Below are 20,684 nucleotides of genomic sequence, written 5' to 3'. Positions count from 1 at the left end.
ATTACTTGCAAGCATATTCACACGATCACTCACACATACACAGACACGCTCGCTCACACGCCAGTGACGTCAGGCTGGAGTTTGGAGTAGAAAGCCAAGTGGATGAAGGAAGTGGAGATCTCCACCCTCCAGCCTCCCCTGACACTTCTCATAAATATTACCGAGGCTTATTTGAGGATCTCGTACCACAAAGTCACACCGTGTTCTGGTTTTAACAAGCTTGCACTTGTCAGAATATCCAAAAATTGTTTTTTCACATCGGGTTGGCACCGTCGGAAGCGCTCTAGGCTGCGTTTTTCCAACTCCAACTTTATGCACCGGCTGTTGCTCCCAGAGCTGGAGGGCTGCTGTTGCCGTTAACCGGTCGCTACAGTCCGGTTCTCCATCCGTAGCCTACAGGGACCCTGCACATCGGAGGCGAAGATTGTCTGATACAATGTGCAATTGTGTGTCTTAATTTGGACTCGGCGATCGGCGATCTACTTTGTCAAGTTGGGCAATTCGGGACATTGACTTGCCGATCTCATCGCCGCCAGTAAAGACGTCAAGGAAAGTGCTGCGTCTCACGAGTTTGATTGTTTTTGTCAGCAACAACAAGAAGAGAAAGAGGAACATTTTCATTCTCAACTTTGTTATTAAGTCGAGTGTCCACGATGAGCAAACCCGCTGGCTCAACAAGTGGCTGTCTGGATATTCTGAATGTCAAATCAAGTAAGTGTTCTCTTTCCTGATGCTCCTGGAGAATATTGAGTAGCCCGGTGTGTTAGAACAAGTGGTCTATAATGGACCTCTCGCTGACATGTAAAACATGAACATAAAGCATGCTGCACATTGACTGCACGCACTCGAGCTTCACTACAATAATTAAGTCGGCTCGTTCCTCACGGTCTTGCAGAAATGTGAGTAGTGATCCGTGGGGAATAGCTGTTTCTTTTCCCGAGTTGGCTGCGTAAACTTTGTGTCCATGACCGATAATTAAAGCGGTCTCAGTTTCTCATCCCTTACGTTGGACACGTACTTTTTGTGAAGTTGACCAAGTTTGCAGAAGGAAAATAAATAATAGCCATGCTCCGAGATGCCACTTGTTGCCTGTAACCTAATTGAGCAACTTCTATGAAATTGTATAAAAAGCGAGATATTTAATCACTGATAATATACGATTTTAAAGCCTGTAGATTATTCTCTTACTGGATTGCTGGTTTGCTATTTTAGACAAATTAATCAACAGCGTTTATTTGTCTGCTACCGTGCATTTCTGTACTAGGCTACTGTAAAAAAAAACTTATTTATCTATTAATCACAAATGCGTTCAGTGGTTTTGAATACAATTGTTGAGTATTTTTCTTCTGGTATTGAAGATTTTCTAGTGGTTTAAGGTTTGACATTAAATTGGATTTGTTTTCTTAACCTTCGCAGTCTCTGTTAGGCCTCACAATAAATCTAAAATTAAATCGCAGTTAGCTATAGGCCTAAAGTATAGATTATTTTTGTGTTTCAAAAGATAGGACATTTCTATAGATTTTACATTTGCCTGTGTGTCTCTTTCAGTATCGTTTACCTTGTTCACACGTGTTATTCACGTCAAACTGTTGCTTCTGTGCTTTTTATCGTGCAAGTGGTTAAATGTGTTCGGATTTTATTGATAATAACCAAAATGTTAGAATAAAACAAAGAAAACTTACAACATTACAACCACTGTCACCTCAGTTCTCACCCACATTATGGGTGGTCAGTAAAAACATTTCCTTCAAACTTTATTTCCAGTTCTTTTGACCATGATGGTGATTACGTTAATAGAATATGCCATATATCTTCTAGCAATTACTCAACACAATGGAGACGAATTGGACCCCCACAGCGGGAAATTAAATACATTTCCCCCCTTCACAACAAAATGATGCACCATTTTATTTAATTGACTCTCAGCAATCTACAGTTTAAATAAAATAAAATCTTTTCAGTTTATATTTTGGCCACGTTCATTCATCTTCAATTTAAGTACGTTTGAAACTTTTATTTAGGGGTGCGCAAATGAACTTGACTTGCTGAGCTTTGGTTCATTAAATATCTGTTAATCTGAAATTTACTCCAATGGTCAACATTTTTACCATTAATTTAAAAACAATGATGGCCTATCGACAACTACAAGTGGGGATATAACTTATTCAAGCCTACAGCAGTTGATTTTTTACAATTACTCCCGTGATGAAAAGATGACTTTTAACATATAAACTCTTTTGAGGCATAAATGCTACATAAAAAGTAGGTTCTCTATATCTTATTGCAATTACACGGCTGTGGCCAACAGTTAAATAGCCATCATGGCCTTCTGATTCTTAATAATCTGGCAATTGAAGCCCTATAACTCTCCTCCTGAAGTCATTGTTTTTGCTGCTCAGTAGTTATTCCCATGCTACCCTTTTTGACGGGTCACTGGTGAATCAATGAGCAGGTGGCAAAACGTCAGTGTAATTACATAGACGGCTTTTCCCTCCAGAATAAAAAAAGACTCTCTCATTTGCATACAAATATACTTCTTTTTAATAGATTTGAATACAAAATCTTCACACAAAAAAATCACATTTTTTCATCTACACCGGGGTCGATTTACATACACTTCATTTGAGTTGGTGAAACGAGTTGGTGCGCATTATTCTCATGGTGCAGTGTCACTCCCTAATCCTGGGGCCTATAGACCTGCGGAATAAAGCAGCTGTCGAGTCCCATTATGAAGGGGAGTTGGCAGCTTGTCGAGATCCAGGCAGTCAGACGAGGTTCAATGGGGGAAAATCATTAAGTTAACACTTTCCCCTAATGTCTCCATTGTGCGCCCTCGGGCCATTGTTTTAGAGAGCTGAGATATGACGCTTCCCACCGGACTTTATTCTTGAAATGTGCGCCGTGAATTCCCATGCTCGGCGGAAGTGCGGGGCGCTGTCCAGTGTGTGTGTGTGCGTGTCAGACAAAAAAAAAAGTCATTTGTAGGGCGATTTGTCCATAGCTCCACAGTGAAATGTCTAAAACGTGTTCATTTTTGGGATTACTGTACGTCCACAGGGCCAATTTAAGCAGCTGGTCTCACTTTACTGAACTACAGAACTCGACTCCAAAACTCAGTAAAGCAACCACCTTCTCAAGTTTTGTATCAATTTTAGAAATTGTTCTTGCAATGTATCCAGATGTTCAATATTCACTATAAGCGATAGTCACAATTTGACTTTTCATTCATTTCAATTTAACCCAGGTATTATTCAGGGTATGGTGTCTTATTTAAGTTTGGGCCTTTCTCAGGTCGGATTCTGGACATCCCATGCAAAGTGTGCGGAGACCGCAGCTCGGGGAAACACTATGGTGTTTACGCCTGTGACGGCTGCTCGGGATTCTTCAAGAGGAGCATCCGCAGAAACAGGACGTACGTCTGTAAATCTGGCTCTCAGGTGAGGCCTCCTTCTTATTTCTTATATATCCAAATTTATGTCCTATAGGCTGCGTTATCCTCCTTTCCACCTATGTACATGCGACAAAGGTGCAAACTTTATACGTTAGTACATTTTTGATTGTCTCGTTATGCAATATTTTGGGGAGAATCAAGCAAGTTGCAGAGATGGAAGCTATCACAGGAAATTGTAGTGATGTATGCCTATAATTTACTCAGTGATATTTCATCAGTAATCTACATCCACTGCAGTTGTACAAATATATAATTGTATTCTCACTGTTATCAGAAGCAGGATTTAAGTGGCTCGACGTTCCTGGTCCTCATCCAAAAAAAACATTACATCCAAAAAAAACATTACGAGCTATACGCACGGAATGCGTATTTTACGCGCATATTCTATTTGCTTTTCACTTCTGGTGCCGTATTAAGTCTCATTTGATGAGCCTAATTGTGTCATGCCTGGACCATTAAGTATTGGTCTAAACATCACGCTGCTATAATATAACAGATGTAATCCAATTTAATGTGATGACTCGAAGGCGAGGATTTAGGCAGCAGAGGGCGGGATAGAGTACTTATCCTCCGGGATGAGGCCGCACTGGAGCCGCAGGGGAGCATGGTCGATAATAGCTCGATCTCTCACCTGGAGATTGGCCTCCCAGGAAGATAATAGCAAGAAGCCTTCAGTTGTGCAAGATGAGAGAAATTCAACTGATGGATATTTCTCCCTTTCTCTCTCTCAGGGGGGCTGTCCCGTGGACAAAACACACAGAAACCAGTGCCGAGCGTGCCGTTTGAAAAAGTGTCTAGAAGTGAACATGAATAAAGACGGTAAATGGGTGTAATTGAATTATCACTTTGGCCATTGACACGCCATGCAGTGACCTTTGGTTTGGAGTTGGGCAACACGCATGGAAAAGTGTATTAATGCTGTTTATGAAGGCTGAAAATAAGTAACAGGTTGATAATTAGGCTACCTTATCTTGTTATCTTCTTTTAAACGTTATTACACTCTGTGGGAGTATTGATAGATTACATCTTTCAAGCAAACAAAACATGCAATTTGACTCCCTAATTTCAGGAACACATTTAGTTCAATAAAATAAACTAGTCACTATAGTTTTTGAAAATATATATAAAATATAAAATTCAAACAAGCCATTCACTCCAGCAGAGGTCATTCGTTCACTTTGTGTCCTCGCTGTCCCGTTTCACAGCCGTTCAACACGAGAGGGGACCCCGGACGTCCACCATCCGCAAACAAGTGGCCCTATATTTCCGAGGCCACAAAGAGGTGAACGGATCATCGACCCATTTCCCGGGATCCTCTCTGGCCGGCCCTCCCTTCTTCACCACGGTCACGCAACTGGAGCCTCACAACCTGGAGATGAGCGGAGTAGCCACCACACCGGAAAGACAAGCCATCGTGGGTCTGGCACAGCCCACCCCGAAGGTATATTTTGTACGTTTTTTTCTTTCTTTCCAGTTTTACATAGCTATACGTTATAGGTAGTTTTCTACCTCCAAATATTTAGTTGCAGTGTACCAACAAATATGTGCTTTCTTTGGAGTTTTCAGTTGACATGTATAGCATTTCATGTAATGCTTTGAATTATCAGAATATACAATTCCTTTAATTTTTGATACTCCTTTAATTTTTGATACTCCTTTAATTTTTGATACTATTTGTATTATAGCCTTCCAAAATGTTATTATAGGATTACAGTTTTCTCCGTCAGGGTTAGAAGTTGAAATTCTTGTCCTGATTTAGCAGCAAATCCGCCTATTTAGTGCTGTAAATCCACCACAAGTAACACTAATGATTATAAAACCAGGTGCTGGGGCTTGGAATTTGATCTTTATTGTTGTTCACCACTCTGTAAACTGTGTTTCATTCTAACATAAACTGATGATGGTGATGATGACAATGTCTTTTTCACTTCCTCCAGTATCCCCATGAAGTCAGCGGCACCCCCCTGTACCTCTACGAGGTGGCGACGGAGTCTGTGTGCGAGTCAGCGGCGCGCCTCCTTTTCATGAGCATCAAGTGGGCAAAGAGTGTTCCCGCATTCTCCACTCTCCCCTTATCTGACCAGGTACGCTTTGGAGCCCACATATTATTCCGTAGGGCCTTTTAACACGAGCCATAGCCAAGAAAAAACGGTCAGGAGTCGATTCGGTCCCCAACTGACGTTTTAGATATTTTGATTTGATTCAATTTCATGTGTAATATTTTACGTCAAATGATTGCCAAACGAACTATCCTATGCGCAACAGAAATAAATACCCATCATTACGCACACGTTACTACTGCATTGGTACCTTATAAGATTCAAAAAGGCTTGCAATTTATAATCAATTTCTTCATTGTGGTGTGCAGTTTAACACAACTATTCCTCTCTGCAGCTGATTCTGTTGGAGGACGCTTGGAGGGAATTGTTTGTTCTGGGTATCGCGCAATGGGCCATTCCGGTGGACTCTACTACTCTGCTTGCCGTTTCAGGTAAGGTTATCAAGGCACGAGAAAGCTTATCCGACTACAGATCACTGACAGGTCTCACTGACTGCATATAATGTTGTCCTGCATAATGGCATTGTCTCCATATTTATTCGTAGGAATGAACACCGAAAACACAGAGTCTCAGCGGATGAATAAGATCATATCTGAGATACAAGCACTTCAAGAGGTGGTAACCAGATTCAGACAGATGCGTCTCGATGCAACAGAGTTCGCCTGTTTGAAATGTATCGTGACATTTAAAGCCGGTGAGTGCTGTTGTCTTAATGGGTATTTGACCATTTTCTCATTTACCGGAAGTTGTTATTGCCACTGAAATGCCCTGAAGCTTCTGCTGCCTAAACTCAACTCTGGAGAGGGAAGAGGAATTAGAGCAAAAGTTATTTTAGCAATGAATGCATGTCACTATTCGTGTAGTACAACAGCTTTTTGATAGCTAAAACCCTTCCTCTGTCTTATAGTTCCGACCCATGGCAACACAGAGTTAAGAAGTTTCCGCAACGCCAGCGCCATTGCTGCACTGCAAGACGAGGCACAGCTCACTCTCAACAGTTACATACACACCAGGTAAAATCAATCTATCTATCTCTGTCATATTTCAGGCCTATGTTGAACCGCCTCCTGCAAGTATTAGCAGCCAGAGTCATTATGAAGTGAATAAGGCAATACGCCACTGTAATTGTGAACAGGTGCGACGGCTGAACCTCGTTTTTAATTAGCAGCCATTTCTATCACAGGTGTGAGTTAATTGGATAGGCTTTATCTCTGCTTATAGAACCGGAGAGAGGCGCTGTTCTTGACCCCAGTAATGTGTTTCAGATACCCGACTCAGCCGTGTCGCTTCGGAAAGCTGCTCCTGCTCCTGCCGGCGCTCCGCTCGGTGGGTCCGTCCACCATAGAGGAGGTGTTCTTCAAGAAGACCATCGGCAACGTTCCCATCACCAGGCTCCTCTCCGACATGTACAAGTCCAGCGATATATGAATTCTCGCCACCTGAAAAAGACTTGAACTGAAGGCCCAGAGACCCACACAGCAGTCGACAGAACGACAAATCATGGCAGGTGTAACCGTGGGTTGAATTATTGCTGAGCACACAATCTATTAGGCTGTCTTAAAGTAGCCTATTGAGGCCTATAGGCTCTGACTGCAACACAGCCGGAATTCCCCAAGTAGCCTGTTAGCAGTTGCTCTAGTTAAAGAATAGCCTGTAACTTTCATTAGAATGACCTGTGTGAAACTGAACACGTGCGGGCACAGGCAGCCCACAGTGTTTAAATATCGCCTAAAGACTCTGGAGAGTATCTGACAAGTGTGTCTGACAAAGAAATGTTATATATTAAGAAGTTTTTCGAGTGTCTGTGAGACCAATGAGCTTGACGACCAATTCAGTCATTTATTGCTGTGATCAATCCCAATGGAGGAAACCGAAAAAAAAAGAAAAGATGACCGCATGCGTAACGGGGGATGTGTATCGCTGTCCCTCGATCTGGTGCTGAAACCAAATGCACGGGGCAAAGAAGAACTCTATGAAGATTTAGGGGGGAAGACTTTTAAAGGACATGCTGCTTGCATTGCCTCCCGACTGTAAAACTACATTCATCTGAAGACGGTGTTTGTATTTAAGTGGTAACTGTCCTTTACGTGTTGGTGTGTCCTGTTTGAGGCTGTTTTAGGTCGAATTTTTGAAGTTAGGCACCAACACTGGATAAAAATATTCAGCACTTGGAAATGTTTTTGTGGCCTGTGATGTTTTTATTCTGTTGTAAATATTTGGAGTTAACACCATTTAGAGTTGTAACCGAGAGAATAAAAAAACACTGAACTAAACTGCTCTTAAATAACCATAGGTATAAAACTACCAGCTGAAACGTAATGGTCAACAATGGTGATGCTCCTCTCAGATCTAAATTTTGTTATCAATGTATAGTATATTTTCAAAAGATTTGTTGATACATACATTTATCTACCACCAAAGTAGCTGGAACCAATTTACAAAAAAAAAAAAAAAATGCATTTCAGATCCATGCATTTGATCGGCCTCAATTTTGACTCCGTCACATTTATAAGCTTTAGGGTGGCACACAAATTAAGTGATTACAGGGTGTAAATAGTTCATGTAATGTCACAAAGTATGAAGTAGTACAGATAAAGTACTGCTGTGCTTTCAGAGGCTAATCAGGCCCTCAGGGTACAAGCGAATTTAACATTAACAATCACTATATATTATCAGTAAAGTCTGACTTGATCATAATTAATCCATGCATTAACTGATCAAGAGTCATTGATTACATAGGGATTACCTATGCATGTGTTTAGCACCGATATAACGGGTTACCGATTCCCTTTTAGAAGTAGCCTACTCTATTCTAAACACTCAGGACAGTTTAAATAAACTCTGGTCATAGGCCTAAACCTTTTTTTGTGATTAAAATGACATGTATACATTAAAAAAGTAATGTAATACATTTGGGGTTAGCTGTAATGGTTGTGGCAGCTTGTTTGAAACATCAACAGTCCAAATCAACAAATGTAATTATGCATGGAGACATTTCACCTATTTTATTGGAAAATCTTCAAAATAAACAAAAATGGCACAGCAGTATACAAATCTCAAAATGCATATAACCAGTAGAAATACTGCAGTTCCCTCTGTGTAAATTACTTCTTTCGTACTAGAAAATCATTGTGATAACTGCGCAGGTGCTGGTCGATACACACACATGCTTCGTTTTTGAGAGAGGATCAACTAAGTGTGATTTGAGAGTAAGGGCCCATCAAACATATGTGCGTGTGTGTGTTTAGTTGCTAATTATGGTGCGCAACATGCCAGTATTGGATATATATATGGATATATATATAGATATATATATAGATATATGAATGATAGGAAACTGTGGGTTTGACTCAAGAGCTTTGCATACACACGCTCATTAAATGTTTTTATATAAATGAATATATTCAAGACATAGCTAAATGATAAATACATAATATATCCATGTTAGTGGCATTTCCAGACATAAAAAGAAATCACGATAAATTGTCAACCACAGTTATGTGTCGAACATTCTTGACTCCAATTAGAAAGTGAAAACAAACACCAATAAGGTCACTAATTTAACTAAAGGAAGTAAACATAGTATTTTGGGAGGGGAAGCTGTCATTGAAATGTTTATTGTCTTGAGAGAAACATGGAGCAGTGAAGAGAGCTTTGGGTTGTCGGGCCACGCTGGACTGAGTAGGGCCGAGTCAGACCATGCCAAGCAGAGCCATCTTTGTTTCTTTCAGGCTTGTCTGATTTTGGATGGGGTGTAGTTCTTGTCCACGGACTCGTCCTGTAGAAACATGTGCAGGCATCGTTCGTTCTGAGCTAGAGGGTGACCTGCCACTCTGAAACACAGAAGAGCAAAAGGCAGGTTTGAAATGAGAGTCACAAGTTCAAAGACGAGGCTTGGTGACTTGAATGTACCTTTGGACACGGGGACACAGATGAACGGACGGGGACTGACGGGGGCATTAGACTGCTGGATTCAAAGATCAGTCTAGATTCAGCATCTATTGTCTATATTGGCTAACAGTGTAAACAACAGCAACAGTGCTGAATAGAGCCAACAGTGTAACCAGAGGGTGGGCCTGCGTTATCAGCTGTAACTGCTGTATAAGTGCAGTGGGGGGGGGGGGCTTCAGCTAGCCAGTGAGATACGCTCACATACATTAAAAAGGTGCGCACAACCGGTCAGAAGTCAAAGCACAGAGAAGCTTGGATTAGAAAACAGACTGATTTGTTTACAGTACGCTGCACAAGTAAACAACCACCTCAAACATCTTCCAATGCCTCAAATCTACACGACACTATAAAGACACCTACCTGCACAACATGTTGCTCCGATGCAAGTTCTAATTTGTGTAGATATACACACCGTGTCCCACTTCCCCACTAAGTGTTAACAGTATGTACTGCATACTTCTCTTTATAGCATGCTGCTTTTGCAGTCAATATACAATACATCAACAGGAAATTAAACTGCCAATTAATGTCGCTCCAAACCTGAAATAGTTCTCAGATAATAAAAATAACTTATCTTTATTTTCTCCATTTCCTTTGTGCAAAGCATTGTGGGAGAATAGCGTCACACTCAAAAATAAAGGGTTTGTGGCATATTGGTAGCCTAGGGGCAAGGGACCTTTGTTGCATGTCCTTCCTCTTATATCCTGGTGTCACTCTACTGTTTCTACAATAACATGAACAACTAGTAGACATGAAAAACTCAAAACCTGCTGAGCGGTGGTGTTTAGAATGGATTTGGGACACAAACATAAAAGGTCTCTAGCGGGAAAGGGGATGTTGAGAGTACGTGGTATTCATCTTGACCACTCGTCTACAATGAAACTTCAGGATTATATCTTACAATCTTTGCAATAATCAATATGCTATTAATAAATCTAGTTAACAGTGATAAAACTTGGACCATACACACCGATTAGTAGTACAGGGCCTGTAGATTTCACTTGTGTCACAGATTTTCACACAACTTAAGGTAAGTTTATCTTGAGGCTTTGGTGAATGCGTCTTTATTATCCTATGATTTACCTAAATCAATCTGCACTTTTCATGCCCTTCAGTCCCAGTCATACAGAAGATGCTGTATGACTGGGACTGTGTCTTCCTCTGTTAAAGTCACTTTGACATTAGGCTTCCCCAAATGTCCCTTCAGATGACGCAAAAGGAGCTTAACGAGAACAAGCCAGTGCACCTGAGACCCTAAAAACATCCCATTTTATCAAATGGTAAATTTCTCAGAACAGATCAACATGATGACATTGTACGTATGCATCCATCTTAACCTCTAACGGGAAATATTTTAGACAAATTAAGCGGGGGAAGCATTGACTGTGGTCTAATACCGGGGCAATCACTGGAGAGATCATGCCTGCTCCCCAACATACCCTGTTTAATGGGTTTTGGAAATGGAGACGTTGACATTGAGGACAAGGTGCAGCATGTTAAAATGTCAAGGCACTGCTTGAAGTAGGGATGTAAGCCCTTCCTCTGTACCTGAAGCATGAATTATGTTTGACTAGCCTAATCAAAAACTGATGGTTATCTCCTCTCCTCCCTCTCACTTGTTTCACAGCGACAATCATGTTTACCATTCCTAAAGATTCCCTCTTCACAATGCTCTCAATCACAGATTAAACAATGCTGCCAGCCACATCGGGCAGTATTAAAGTCTGAACAATGATATGATCAACAGCAGTGTTTCATTCATGGGAAGCAAGGGGGGGGGGAGATCTTAATTACCAACACATTCTCATCTTCTTTAAAAAACATATTTATGGATTTTAATTCTCTCAACTGTCTTTGAGCACTTAATATTCCGAAAGGAAACATTGATGCATTTGCACATGAAACAAAGATAATGGCCAAGTCTGCAATCAAAGCAAATAATTACAATCACACTGTAACTTTTATTGTTCCGCAGCTGAAAATGAGGACATGCTGGATCAAAAATAAGCAGAGGTACACACACGATCCAACGGAACCACGCGCTGTAATTTGAGCGGCAATTATCATAAATTACACATCAACAATAAAACAAATGTGGGGAAAATGATGTTGTGGGGGTGCACACTTGAGTCCTCTTTGGTTGTTCTTGTCCTCTGCGAGGTAATTATACCGGGGAATTAAGGAGGATAGTGAAGAAAAAGACCCGTCTGTCTCTGCCGGTTCAGTTTGTTAACAATGTGGAGAGAAGTGAAAAAGTTGAATCCACTTATTGCACAAAGTGTTTTATTGTTCTTGAGAGTTAAAATAATAGCTCACTAAAGGCCAGAGCTGCAAACAACTGCAGCTACAAAGAAAACAAATTTAAAAGGAATAAATTATTGAAGCTCATTGGCAAAGTAGCGGAGGAAGATGTGGAAAGGCTTACTTATTGAGAAACTGCTCCAGAGCCTGTCGCCGGTCTTCTATGAAAGAGTCGTCAAATATCCCATCATCCCCTCGAAACGGAAGCTGCCGGAAAAGAGCTTTTCCTGGGAGAGGTGGGACGACCACCTGCGACAAAAGAGCATCCGCAGAAAATCATACAACAGCAGTTACACAGGCATACACGACTTATTCATTAATTAGTGCTTACAATTAACAGAGTACAACATTTAGAAGAAGAAAAAAAAAAAAAAGACAGCTCACTAAACTATGAGCCTGTAGTGATCATGTCACATGTCATGTGACCGTTTGATGCGACAGGACGAAGAACACGGACCACATTCAGATCTTCAACACAAAGATCTATGAACAACTTTCTCTCACGTGCAAAAACATCGCAGATGTGATCAATGTCTAATGTTGGTTTAATAAGCCAAGTACTCAAGAACCTGTGTGTCGAGTTCACCTCAAAGGCTCACCTTGCTTTCCCTCTCCAGCTCTGCTCTGAGCCACTCAAAGTCGCTGTACCGCCTCCGTACACTGGACTCCTTCAGCTTGAAGATTGGTAGGTTGGTCTGTGGACACACAAGCACACACAAAGTTGGCAAATTGCTGTATAGCCGTCTCCTTTAAGTGTTGCCTGGATTTACGGAAAAATTCTCCCTTTGCCTGCAGATGGAAGAATACATTTTCAAGAAATGACAGAGATGGTTTTCATTTCTGGGACCCCACGTTTAGCCAGCGTCTGTACACATTCTAAATCTACCGTAGTGTATGTATGGCTACAATGAAGCTATTAGGGCTTCACTATTAATCGTTTCATCCTAAGACATAAAATAATGTTTGCTCGTTTTGTCCGACCCAAAGTCTAACACCTAAATATTTTTACTTCACAAAAGAGAAACTTGATGGCGGTTTTATGTAAGCGATAATGCGCCACATGGTGTCAATATAATAAAATGATCAATACTTCCCTTTAGAGCTGAAACAATTATTTGCTTCTGTGATCGACAAAAAACTAAAAACTGTTTTGATAATCTGTTCAATGTTCAAGTCATTTTATTCATTCAATCAGTTGTTCCCACTTTCAAACCTGAAGAAGAAAAAGACTCATCCAAATTGAACCAAAAATTGAAAAGTTCACTCTTGTTTTGCTCACCAAGGTCTATCGCACTCCAAATTCTTTTTTTGCCATTTCTGTGTGTTCTTGTACAGCAAAGAGCAGATGTGTGCATAATTCTAAGCTGCTGTTGACAAGCACTCGAGAGTGAATTTCATGTTAGAAGGGCAAGATGTTTCGACACAGAAAACATTGAGCAAACGGCACATTACAGCACAATGCCAAACCTCTTCAATAGTCCCGACAGCACATGGCCATGCCATGACAATGCACAAACAAAGGAGGGGGGGCGGGACTGAGCATTTCATTGGCAGGCCACATTCACAGAAGGTCAGAATTCATGGAAGACGGAATCACAAGAGCAAAGCAATTGAGCAAGTAGGTGCAGCATGAATATAGTGTGAGCTGCGGACGGATCGATAAGCAGCCGACTGACTGTGTGCAGTAGAGGGGATGGGGAGTTAACTGGAAGGCTGAGTAAATGGCTGAACAAAAGGGGAGAGGGAGGCGCTGTACGTGGTCATAAAGGAAGAGCAGAGAAACTAGAGGGGTTCAGGAGCTTCATCTGGTCTGTGCAGGACTAATTGAGGAGGAGGGAGAGCAGGAGTGGTCTTTTCACTCTCATGGTCTCTCCCATTCAGTCTTTTTCCTCTTTATTTCCCTTGTTCTGCAATAATAAGTCAGATTTTCTGCCCTTGAGACTCCTCTTGTGGCGTTTCAATGGGGAAAATGCCAGCATTTGTTTTATTCCCTCTTTGCTCCGTCCTCTCTTCAGAAATTCAAAAATGATGGATTCTACCCAGATTTGGAAGGAAAGAAAATGAGAGCTGCCTTTCAACAGACTCATTTCCTGTTTGACTGTAAAACAAATCTTAAATCATTGAAAGAGAACCCTGGTTTATGTCACAGTATACACTCAGGTCTATTATAAACACCTCGCTAAAACTAATGCAGTGCAACAGTCCTGCAAAAAAAAAAAAAAAAAAAAAAAAAATTATATATGTATCATTTGGAGGATGCAGTTTGTGGGGCTCTTAATTTGCATTGTTTCTATTATTTTTTTTCCACTCCATTTTGTCAATGAGGGTATCTCTGTAAGTGTTTAGATGTTTGTTTTTAAACATTGTACATTGTGTTTCTATGGGATTGAATCTGTCTGTGACAGAGAAAGAGGTGTGAGAGTGAATATGAAGTGTAGTTTGTTACCCTGTCCCTTTACATCTCCTGTGTTTCACTGTTATTCACTTTTCTTGTGCTTTGTGTGTTTTGAAAGCTGATCATTACATTACCCGTGTATGTGATACCACCTGATTTCAAAATCTGCTTTACAAACTCTTTAGTTAATGAGGCCCTAACTTCAGCGCTTACTGCAACACGAAAGCTGTTTCACTCTGACCCCATGAAACAAGCTTTGTTTTTAACCACCACCACAAGCCTCAAAGCTATTTTTCTAATCAAACTAATTACTTTGTGCCTGGTATGTTTTTGTGAACTGTGTTTTCATGTGACTCCACCAGCGCTGGAAACTTCCCTTTCCCACTTGTTTCAGGTTCTCCCCAGGTGAAGCCGTCAGTGAGCCCCTCACTCCTTCTCTTTCTCAGGTCACAGGAGAAGTGGATTATTTTAGCTTTATCACCCCAGTGCTCCGGCATTAACTCCACTCTCCTCTCTCTCGCCTGTCCCCGCTGCGTCATGTTACCTCACAGCATGGAGTGCCGCAAAGTTAATCCCCACCACAACAGATCACAGTTACAGGTAATCTGCCACCGCCGTGACTCTAATCCCATCATGTGCACACAGAAAACACTCAACCACGCGCAAGCACACACTGAACGTACATGAAGAATGCACGCACAGGTGTTAAGTATGAGGTTTGACCAGTCACACAGTTAACAATGTAAATATAATAGCTATGGCATTCAAGCCGCGTTTATGCACACACAGTCAAACCCGGCCTACTCTCGTCCACACAATGAAGCTAGCAGTGAGAGTGTAAGGAAAGAAAGTCACCTGGCCTTTCAATCCCCTCGCCCTCTCAAACCCGGTGATTAAGAGATTGGCCTTGCGGGACAAGGGGAGGAACGAAAATGACAGAACTGAAAAATGAGAGGTCTCACTCACTCTCTTTCTCACACACACACACACACACACACACACACACACACACTGAAAGAGGCGGTTCGTGAGAGCTCTACGAGTCAAAGATAAGGTTTCCATGGCGGGTTTTTTCTCTTCACGGCTGGTTAAAGGCGAGGGCCCGGGTGTCTCAACTTACTGGCCCCTGCAGTGATTAGGAGGTGGGACCAGTCCACATCCAGCCGGGTGTTAGCATTACATTAATTGTCTAAAAAGGCACACTTCGGCTCTTTCACGTTCTACAGGAGAGAATAAAACATAAAAGAGGAAGGACAGGACAGTGAAAGACATGAAGTTAGCCGAAGAGACAAAAATGCAACATCCAAACACCCAAATAAGTAATTAATGGTCATGTTAAAAGCAGGTTTAAAAGGATGCCGTATTATTTTTTTTTTATAAAAAAGGACCATAAAGCTAGATGTACCTCCTTCAAAGTAAACCTTCTAGCTTCACTTTCCATTAGGAGTGTACAATCTACGCTCTATAGGAAGAGCATGCGATTCATAATGTGTGGGATACAATACCTTCGGCTCATTGAAACTGGGCTGAAAAGAGACCCTTAAAAAACAGCAAGAAAGAGGGAGAGATGGGACAAAGATCACTCCTCTCCTGAGAGAACAGTTCAAGGCCACCATGCATTAGCTTTTAGCAGGATGGATTGAGTCAAGTTTGAGTGTGTGCATCCTAAACCTCCCTCATGCCCTCTTCTTACCCCTCCCATATACTCTCCTTTTCAGAAGAATAGCATAAAAAAATGGCAACATAATACCGTTTCATTGCATCATATTGCAAAATTGGGGGGGGGGGGGAGAGACCGGGAACAAAAGCGCTGGGGCTTGGTCTTTTGCTCTCGCCTTTCCATATACCCTCTCACTCGTTCACTCGCTCGCCGGCTCCTGCGGCCTGACAGCCTACCCTCTCTCTCCGACTCGCCGAGCTGGCAAAAAGCTGCTTTGTTGCCATAGTATCAACTCCCACTTTTGATACTGTCATTTCAAGTAGGATATGGTAGCCTTGATACAATATGTTCCCTATTTCCATTAAAATAGTTGTCGAAGAGGATGCTGTAGACTTTGGATTACACTTGACTGTGCCTGACAAGCCCCCCCCCCCCCCCCCCGAAAGACACACACACACCCCATCTCTCCCCAGTTTATTAATGACCAAAGGCGCCCGCCCCAAAGCCCAAATGGAAAAGAGAAAGAAAGAGAGAGGGAGAAGAGACGAGGAGGGGTAGGAGACTGAGTGAGCGACAGAGCTATAAGAGGCCTTTTATGTACTCCAATCCATAAACAAAGTGAGATCCCAAAGTTTGCTCCCCTGAATGTGCTCTCTGGATGAGATGGGAACCAACTAAAGACAAGACATTCTGATAATACCCAACAACCCTCCCTCTCCCTCTCTCTCGGGTCCAAATACAGTATGCTGCTTCAGGGGGTTCTCTCAAACCAGAAACCACCAAAAAAAATACATTAAAGTGGTACAATAGGACTCTGCAGAATAAGTCATTAGAAACATTACACATATGTGCAAAGGCAGAAAATAAAGAACACCAAAGATGCCAGCTTCCTGTGGTCTATAAACCATTTAAGAAACTACGCTTAAAACGAAGGGATTTAGATTTAAAAATCCATTGTTTCCACACGACTCTGGACATTACAAGTCTGCTCAGGCAAAAGGAGATATCCGCCTCCTTTCATGACGAACTTAGCTTCCACTTCTTTAAAAACCCGACTGAAATAAGTGGATTAATCCCATTGATTTTAAACACCAGATGCAGGCCTCGATGTCAACAGGTGACGGTGTAACAGTTAACTTCTCACATGATAACCCAACCTTTAGACGGTTTGTTTCACCACTAACTTGATAAACATTCAAACGCTGCCAATGAGTCACGAGCCAAATGCATAAGCTGACATTGGAATTAAATATAGTCAAACTAAACTTTATAATTTCATAGCAGGTAATAAGCCTCTGCTGTGGTGTCTCCACTATACATTCAACCACATATAGTTATCAAAGGGGGCTTCAGTAACACATTATGAACGAGGCAAGTGACTGCACACAGCTGGGAGTGAAATGGGATAAGTGGGCAATGGGATGAAGGCTGGTGAGGAGGTGGCTTTCTGCCCTCCCATGGGTGGGGGGCGTGGGGGGGTAAGGATGGGGAATAAACTCCAGCTCCCCCCACACCCTGGCCTGTTTCATTCTTCTCTTCTCTCAATGAGGGGATTAGAGAGACTCTCTCAGTGCGGCCACAAGGGCTCTCTCGATCTTGAGGTGGATAGCAGGACAGCAGTGGGAACAGGAGACAAGGGAACGAGTTATAAACAGAGACTGTCGAGCATAATGCCGTGATAGAATTAAAGTTTCTAAATATTATAAGGAAAAAGCAAAGCACGGTCTATGCATTCCAGGCCGAGGCATTGTGGCTAACACTCTTAGCGTGCTGGCGATGGAGTAAAACGCTTCTAAAGAAAGCTGAAGAAAGGAGAAGGAGAGATGCAGAGCAAAGTTGACACCACGTTTGTTGAGAAGTGAGGGATGCGCCGCTTCTTCTGTGGTCTTATGCAAAGCAGGGTCACACAGGGCTATGAGGTGCACAATAATGGTGATTACACGCATATGCTAATTATTACACGCTAATCAAGTACAGTAGCCTTATATTCACCGCTAATGCCTGGAGACGGCTTCTCTTCCCTCAACCCGTTTCTTTAAGGTAAAGCGAAACTATAAATACTTTAGAGCCGCTCAGCGATCTAAATACTCCAGGCCACTAACTACAGGGGTGTCAGTCAACTAAAATGACAACTTAAAGATAAGAGATTGGACAATCAGATGTGATTAGTGACTGCCTGACAATTTCAGACTCTCAATACAGCAAATAGTAGAGTCCTGGAACGGCTTAATTTATGCAACATTATATTTGGTGACAGACATGATGGAAAATGAAATGTGCAAATGTCTTTTTTTTTGTCAAGTCCTGAAAATGGTGCCATTATAAAAAGGTAATCCTACCACTTCCTCGTATGTTTGTGTTGGCAACTTATTGGATAAAGACTCTTACAGCTCATCATATCATAACTGAGCACTGAAACAATACCTAATTTAAGCTTGATAAATCGTTCTTGGCCTTGGAAACAGCAGGTGAAAAAAGCTCTCAGTCCAAGATCCTCAAAGTTGCTTTGCTCTGGAGCTTTCAACCATGTGACAGTCTTTCACAGTCAAATTCATAGTCAAATAATTCATAATTATGCATTATGCATTATGAATTATTCATAATTCAATAATTCATTCATAGTCAAATAATAATTTGACATAGTCAAATTCATCCCCACATTGAATTTGCTTTGTTGTCATTGAACTGTAGAAGTTCAAACTTTCTATTGTCCTATACACAGGACGTCTTGTTCATGTGGGTTTCGTTTGGAAATCTAGATTTCGAGTACAACTGAGACAACTCCTATCCGCTGATAAAGACTGATATGTTTTTTTTGGTGAATTATTTAGTATGATCATTGACACATGATGAAACCACCAAAAAATACACCGGATCCGTGTTTTGCAATAGCTAAGATTGTCCAACTGTTATTCTCCTCTCCGATTGCTCAACAATGCCAAACTTCTGGACAGTGTGAGCCAATAGTCTAATGCATACACAAGCATTTAGACCCACATGCTTCTTTACAGGAAGGTACATGCAGACACCAGCAGTAATGCTACTGCACTGTAAGACTATTACATTATTACTTCCCCCAGCTTTTACTCCATGTTTTTATCCTTAGCTGTTTATATGTGGATTTGGTAGTATTCTTTTTCTTGTTTCTATGTATATTGTAAACGTTTTTACAAGTCTTATTTATCCACTGCCCAAATTTAGTTCCTCGTGGACATTTAAGTATTTTGAGTTAAACTATGGATGGTAGGAGCTAAGAGGAAAAACATTTCTTCTCCACTATAAGTTCTTCAGAAGAGTAGGAGGAAGGAAATGTGTTTAGGGGGGGTGGGAGAGACTGGAAATGATCCAGCAGCACAATACATCCTGCCTACAGTTCCAGAGAAGCTGACTTGCTAAGTTATGTTCCCCTTTGGCCCACTACTTTGGATGACTTTTGATGAATAACCAGTAAAGTCAGGACAAACTAAAGCATTCTTAACCCTACCAACATCTCCTATAAAATAACATTCGTATATGGAAGGAGCAAGAAGGGCATTTGGTCATACAGGACTTTTAGGTTTGGTCAATAAGTAACAATTTTGTTATCTTTTCTTTGCAGTCAGAAAATGGGGTGTGGCTGTAATTCAACTCTGAACTGGTCGGGAAGGCTTCAACTTTTAGGAGGAGTCATTCCATCATCGTTTATTCAGCTTGCTGCATGGGTTATAGAACTTTTATTTGCAGACATGTGACTTGTGTCAATTGGTAAAACGGCTGCACTGTGGAAAAACAAGGCTAATGTAAACAAATTCCCTTCATCAGCAGAGCAATTACAACATGTTACCAGTAAAGAAAACTACAGTTAATTATTTGTACTTGTTAACATTGTTGTCTAAATCTCTCGATTACCTAAAACGTTTCGTCAACTAACTTCGACCCATCGCTAACATCAGTAACTAACGTTAACTCGTTAATGTCAGCGAGCTAACCAGTGCTAGCTAGCTTAACGAGCTACTAGCCCGCTTGCTAACGTTGGCTAACTCGTTTCGCACTAAACGCCCACTTTTAGTAGATAATCATTCATACATTTAAATATCGACATCGTTGTTACGTGCACGTCTTTTTGACAGCAGTGAACCTGATGTCAATAAGTCATTACTTTTTTTGACTGCAGGAAAAACGTTAGGTAGCTCAGGTAACTATCTTACGGCTAACGTCATTAGCACTTGTTACTGCAGGCTCACCTTCAGTCTGACTTCATACGTGGTGTATCTGGTCCTGCCGACCCCGGTGGTATCAGGGTTGCTCACATCAATCTCTAGAAAGTTACTTGGGGGTCCATAAGCATCATTTAAGTTCTGAGGCTTAGAGAAGAGCCGTCTTGTGTCAGCTATGGTATCAGCCATTTCTCCCCTGTCCTTCGAGCTGCTGGAATAGTCAGTTAAGTTAGCCAGAATACAAATAGTTACATCCCGTTGGGGAACTTCAAAATAAAACATTTGGTGGATGTTATATCCGCGTAATAAGAAATAAAGACGATAAAGCGCATAATATCATACAAGTGTCTGTATTTACAGATACCATATATTATATATGTAATTTCCAACGTGATTAAAACGCTAACATATCTAAAATGTATAAGAGTAACTTTGATGTTGAAGGCAAATGAGGAGACTTCCGGTATTTCTCTGTGTCTCACTATCGCGAGCTTGAAAGGCCAGCGCGCTGCACTTCCGATCAGCTGAGGTTCAGCTGACACTCCTCGGCCAACAGTCACTCGGTTTGTTTACAACCTGCCAGCCAGCACATTGGCCATAATCGAGTTTTTTTTACAATACATAACTTCAATTGTTTTAATTGTATAATCGGACCAAGCGTGCGTCGCAA

General features: G+C 41.4%; 2 protein-coding genes across 3 annotated transcripts; one reads left to right on the top strand and one right to left on the bottom strand.

Annotated features, from left to right (window-relative positions):
- The first annotated feature begins 187 nt into the window (after positions 1-187).
- Positions 188-8,556, top strand: nr2e1 (nuclear receptor subfamily 2, group E, member 1). Of its 2 annotated transcripts, none has more exons than XM_031875495.1 (9): positions 188-711; positions 3,292-3,437; positions 4,183-4,270; positions 4,657-4,892; positions 5,389-5,535; positions 5,846-5,942; positions 6,056-6,205; positions 6,419-6,524; positions 6,777-8,556. In XM_031875495.1, exons 1-9 carry the CDS (start codon positions 654-656, stop codon positions 6,937-6,939), a joined length of 1,191 nt encoding a protein of 396 aa, XP_031731355.1. In that variant the 5' UTR covers positions 188-653; the 3' UTR covers positions 6,940-8,556. The 2 variants fall into 2 exon arrangements, with proteins under 2 accessions (XP_031731355.1, XP_031731354.1); XM_031875494.1 differs by having other exon boundaries at positions 4,657-4,901.
- Positions 8,502-20,223, bottom strand: snx3 (sorting nexin 3). The gene is made up of 4 exons (XM_031875496.1): positions 20,042-20,223; positions 12,363-12,458; positions 11,888-12,012; positions 8,502-9,344 (listed from the first exon to the last, which is right to left on the bottom strand). Exons 1-4 carry the CDS (start codon positions 20,201-20,203, stop codon positions 9,239-9,241), a joined length of 489 nt encoding a protein of 162 aa, XP_031731356.1. The 5' UTR covers positions 20,204-20,223; the 3' UTR covers positions 8,502-9,238.
- Between the last annotated feature and the right edge of the window lie 461 nt (positions 20,224-20,684).

Source organism: Anarrhichthys ocellatus, unplaced genomic scaffold, assembly GCF_004355925.1.
Source record: "Anarrhichthys ocellatus isolate YVR2014 unplaced genomic scaffold, GSC_Weel_1.0 scaffold91, whole genome shotgun sequence".
Lineage (NCBI taxonomy): Eukaryota > Metazoa > Chordata > Actinopteri > Perciformes > Anarhichadidae > Anarrhichthys > Anarrhichthys ocellatus.
This window is presented reverse-complemented; position numbering and strand designations above follow the sequence as displayed.

What these genes read in the sequence shown, in the direction of transcription:
- nr2e1 (XM_031875494.1), top strand. Translation starts at nt 654, where the DNA reads ATGAGCAAACCCGCTGGCTCAACAAGTGGCTGTCTGGATATTCTGAAT. An exon ending in TACTCTGCTTGCCGTTTCAG is followed by an intron (nt 5,943 to 6,055) that starts GTAAGGTTATCA and finishes ATTTATTCGTAG; the next exon opens with GAATGAACACCGAAAACACA. An exon ending in AACAGTTACATACACACCAG is followed by an intron (nt 6,525 to 6,776) that starts GTAAAATCAATC and finishes AATGTGTTTCAG; the next exon opens with ATACCCGACTCAGCCGTGTC.
- snx3 (XM_031875496.1), bottom strand. Translation starts at nt 20,203, where the DNA reads ATGGCTGATACCATAGCTGACACAAGACGGCTCTTCTCTAAGCCTCAG. An exon ending in CGTATGAAGTCAGACTGAAG is followed by an intron (nt 12,459 to 20,041) that starts GTGAGCCTGCAG and finishes GTGTGTCCACAG; the next exon opens with ACCAACCTACCAATCTTCAA. An exon ending in AGCTGGAGAGGGAAAGCAAG is followed by an intron (nt 12,013 to 12,362) that starts GTGAGCCTTTGA and finishes CTTTTGTCGCAG; the next exon opens with GTGGTCGTCCCACCTCTCCC.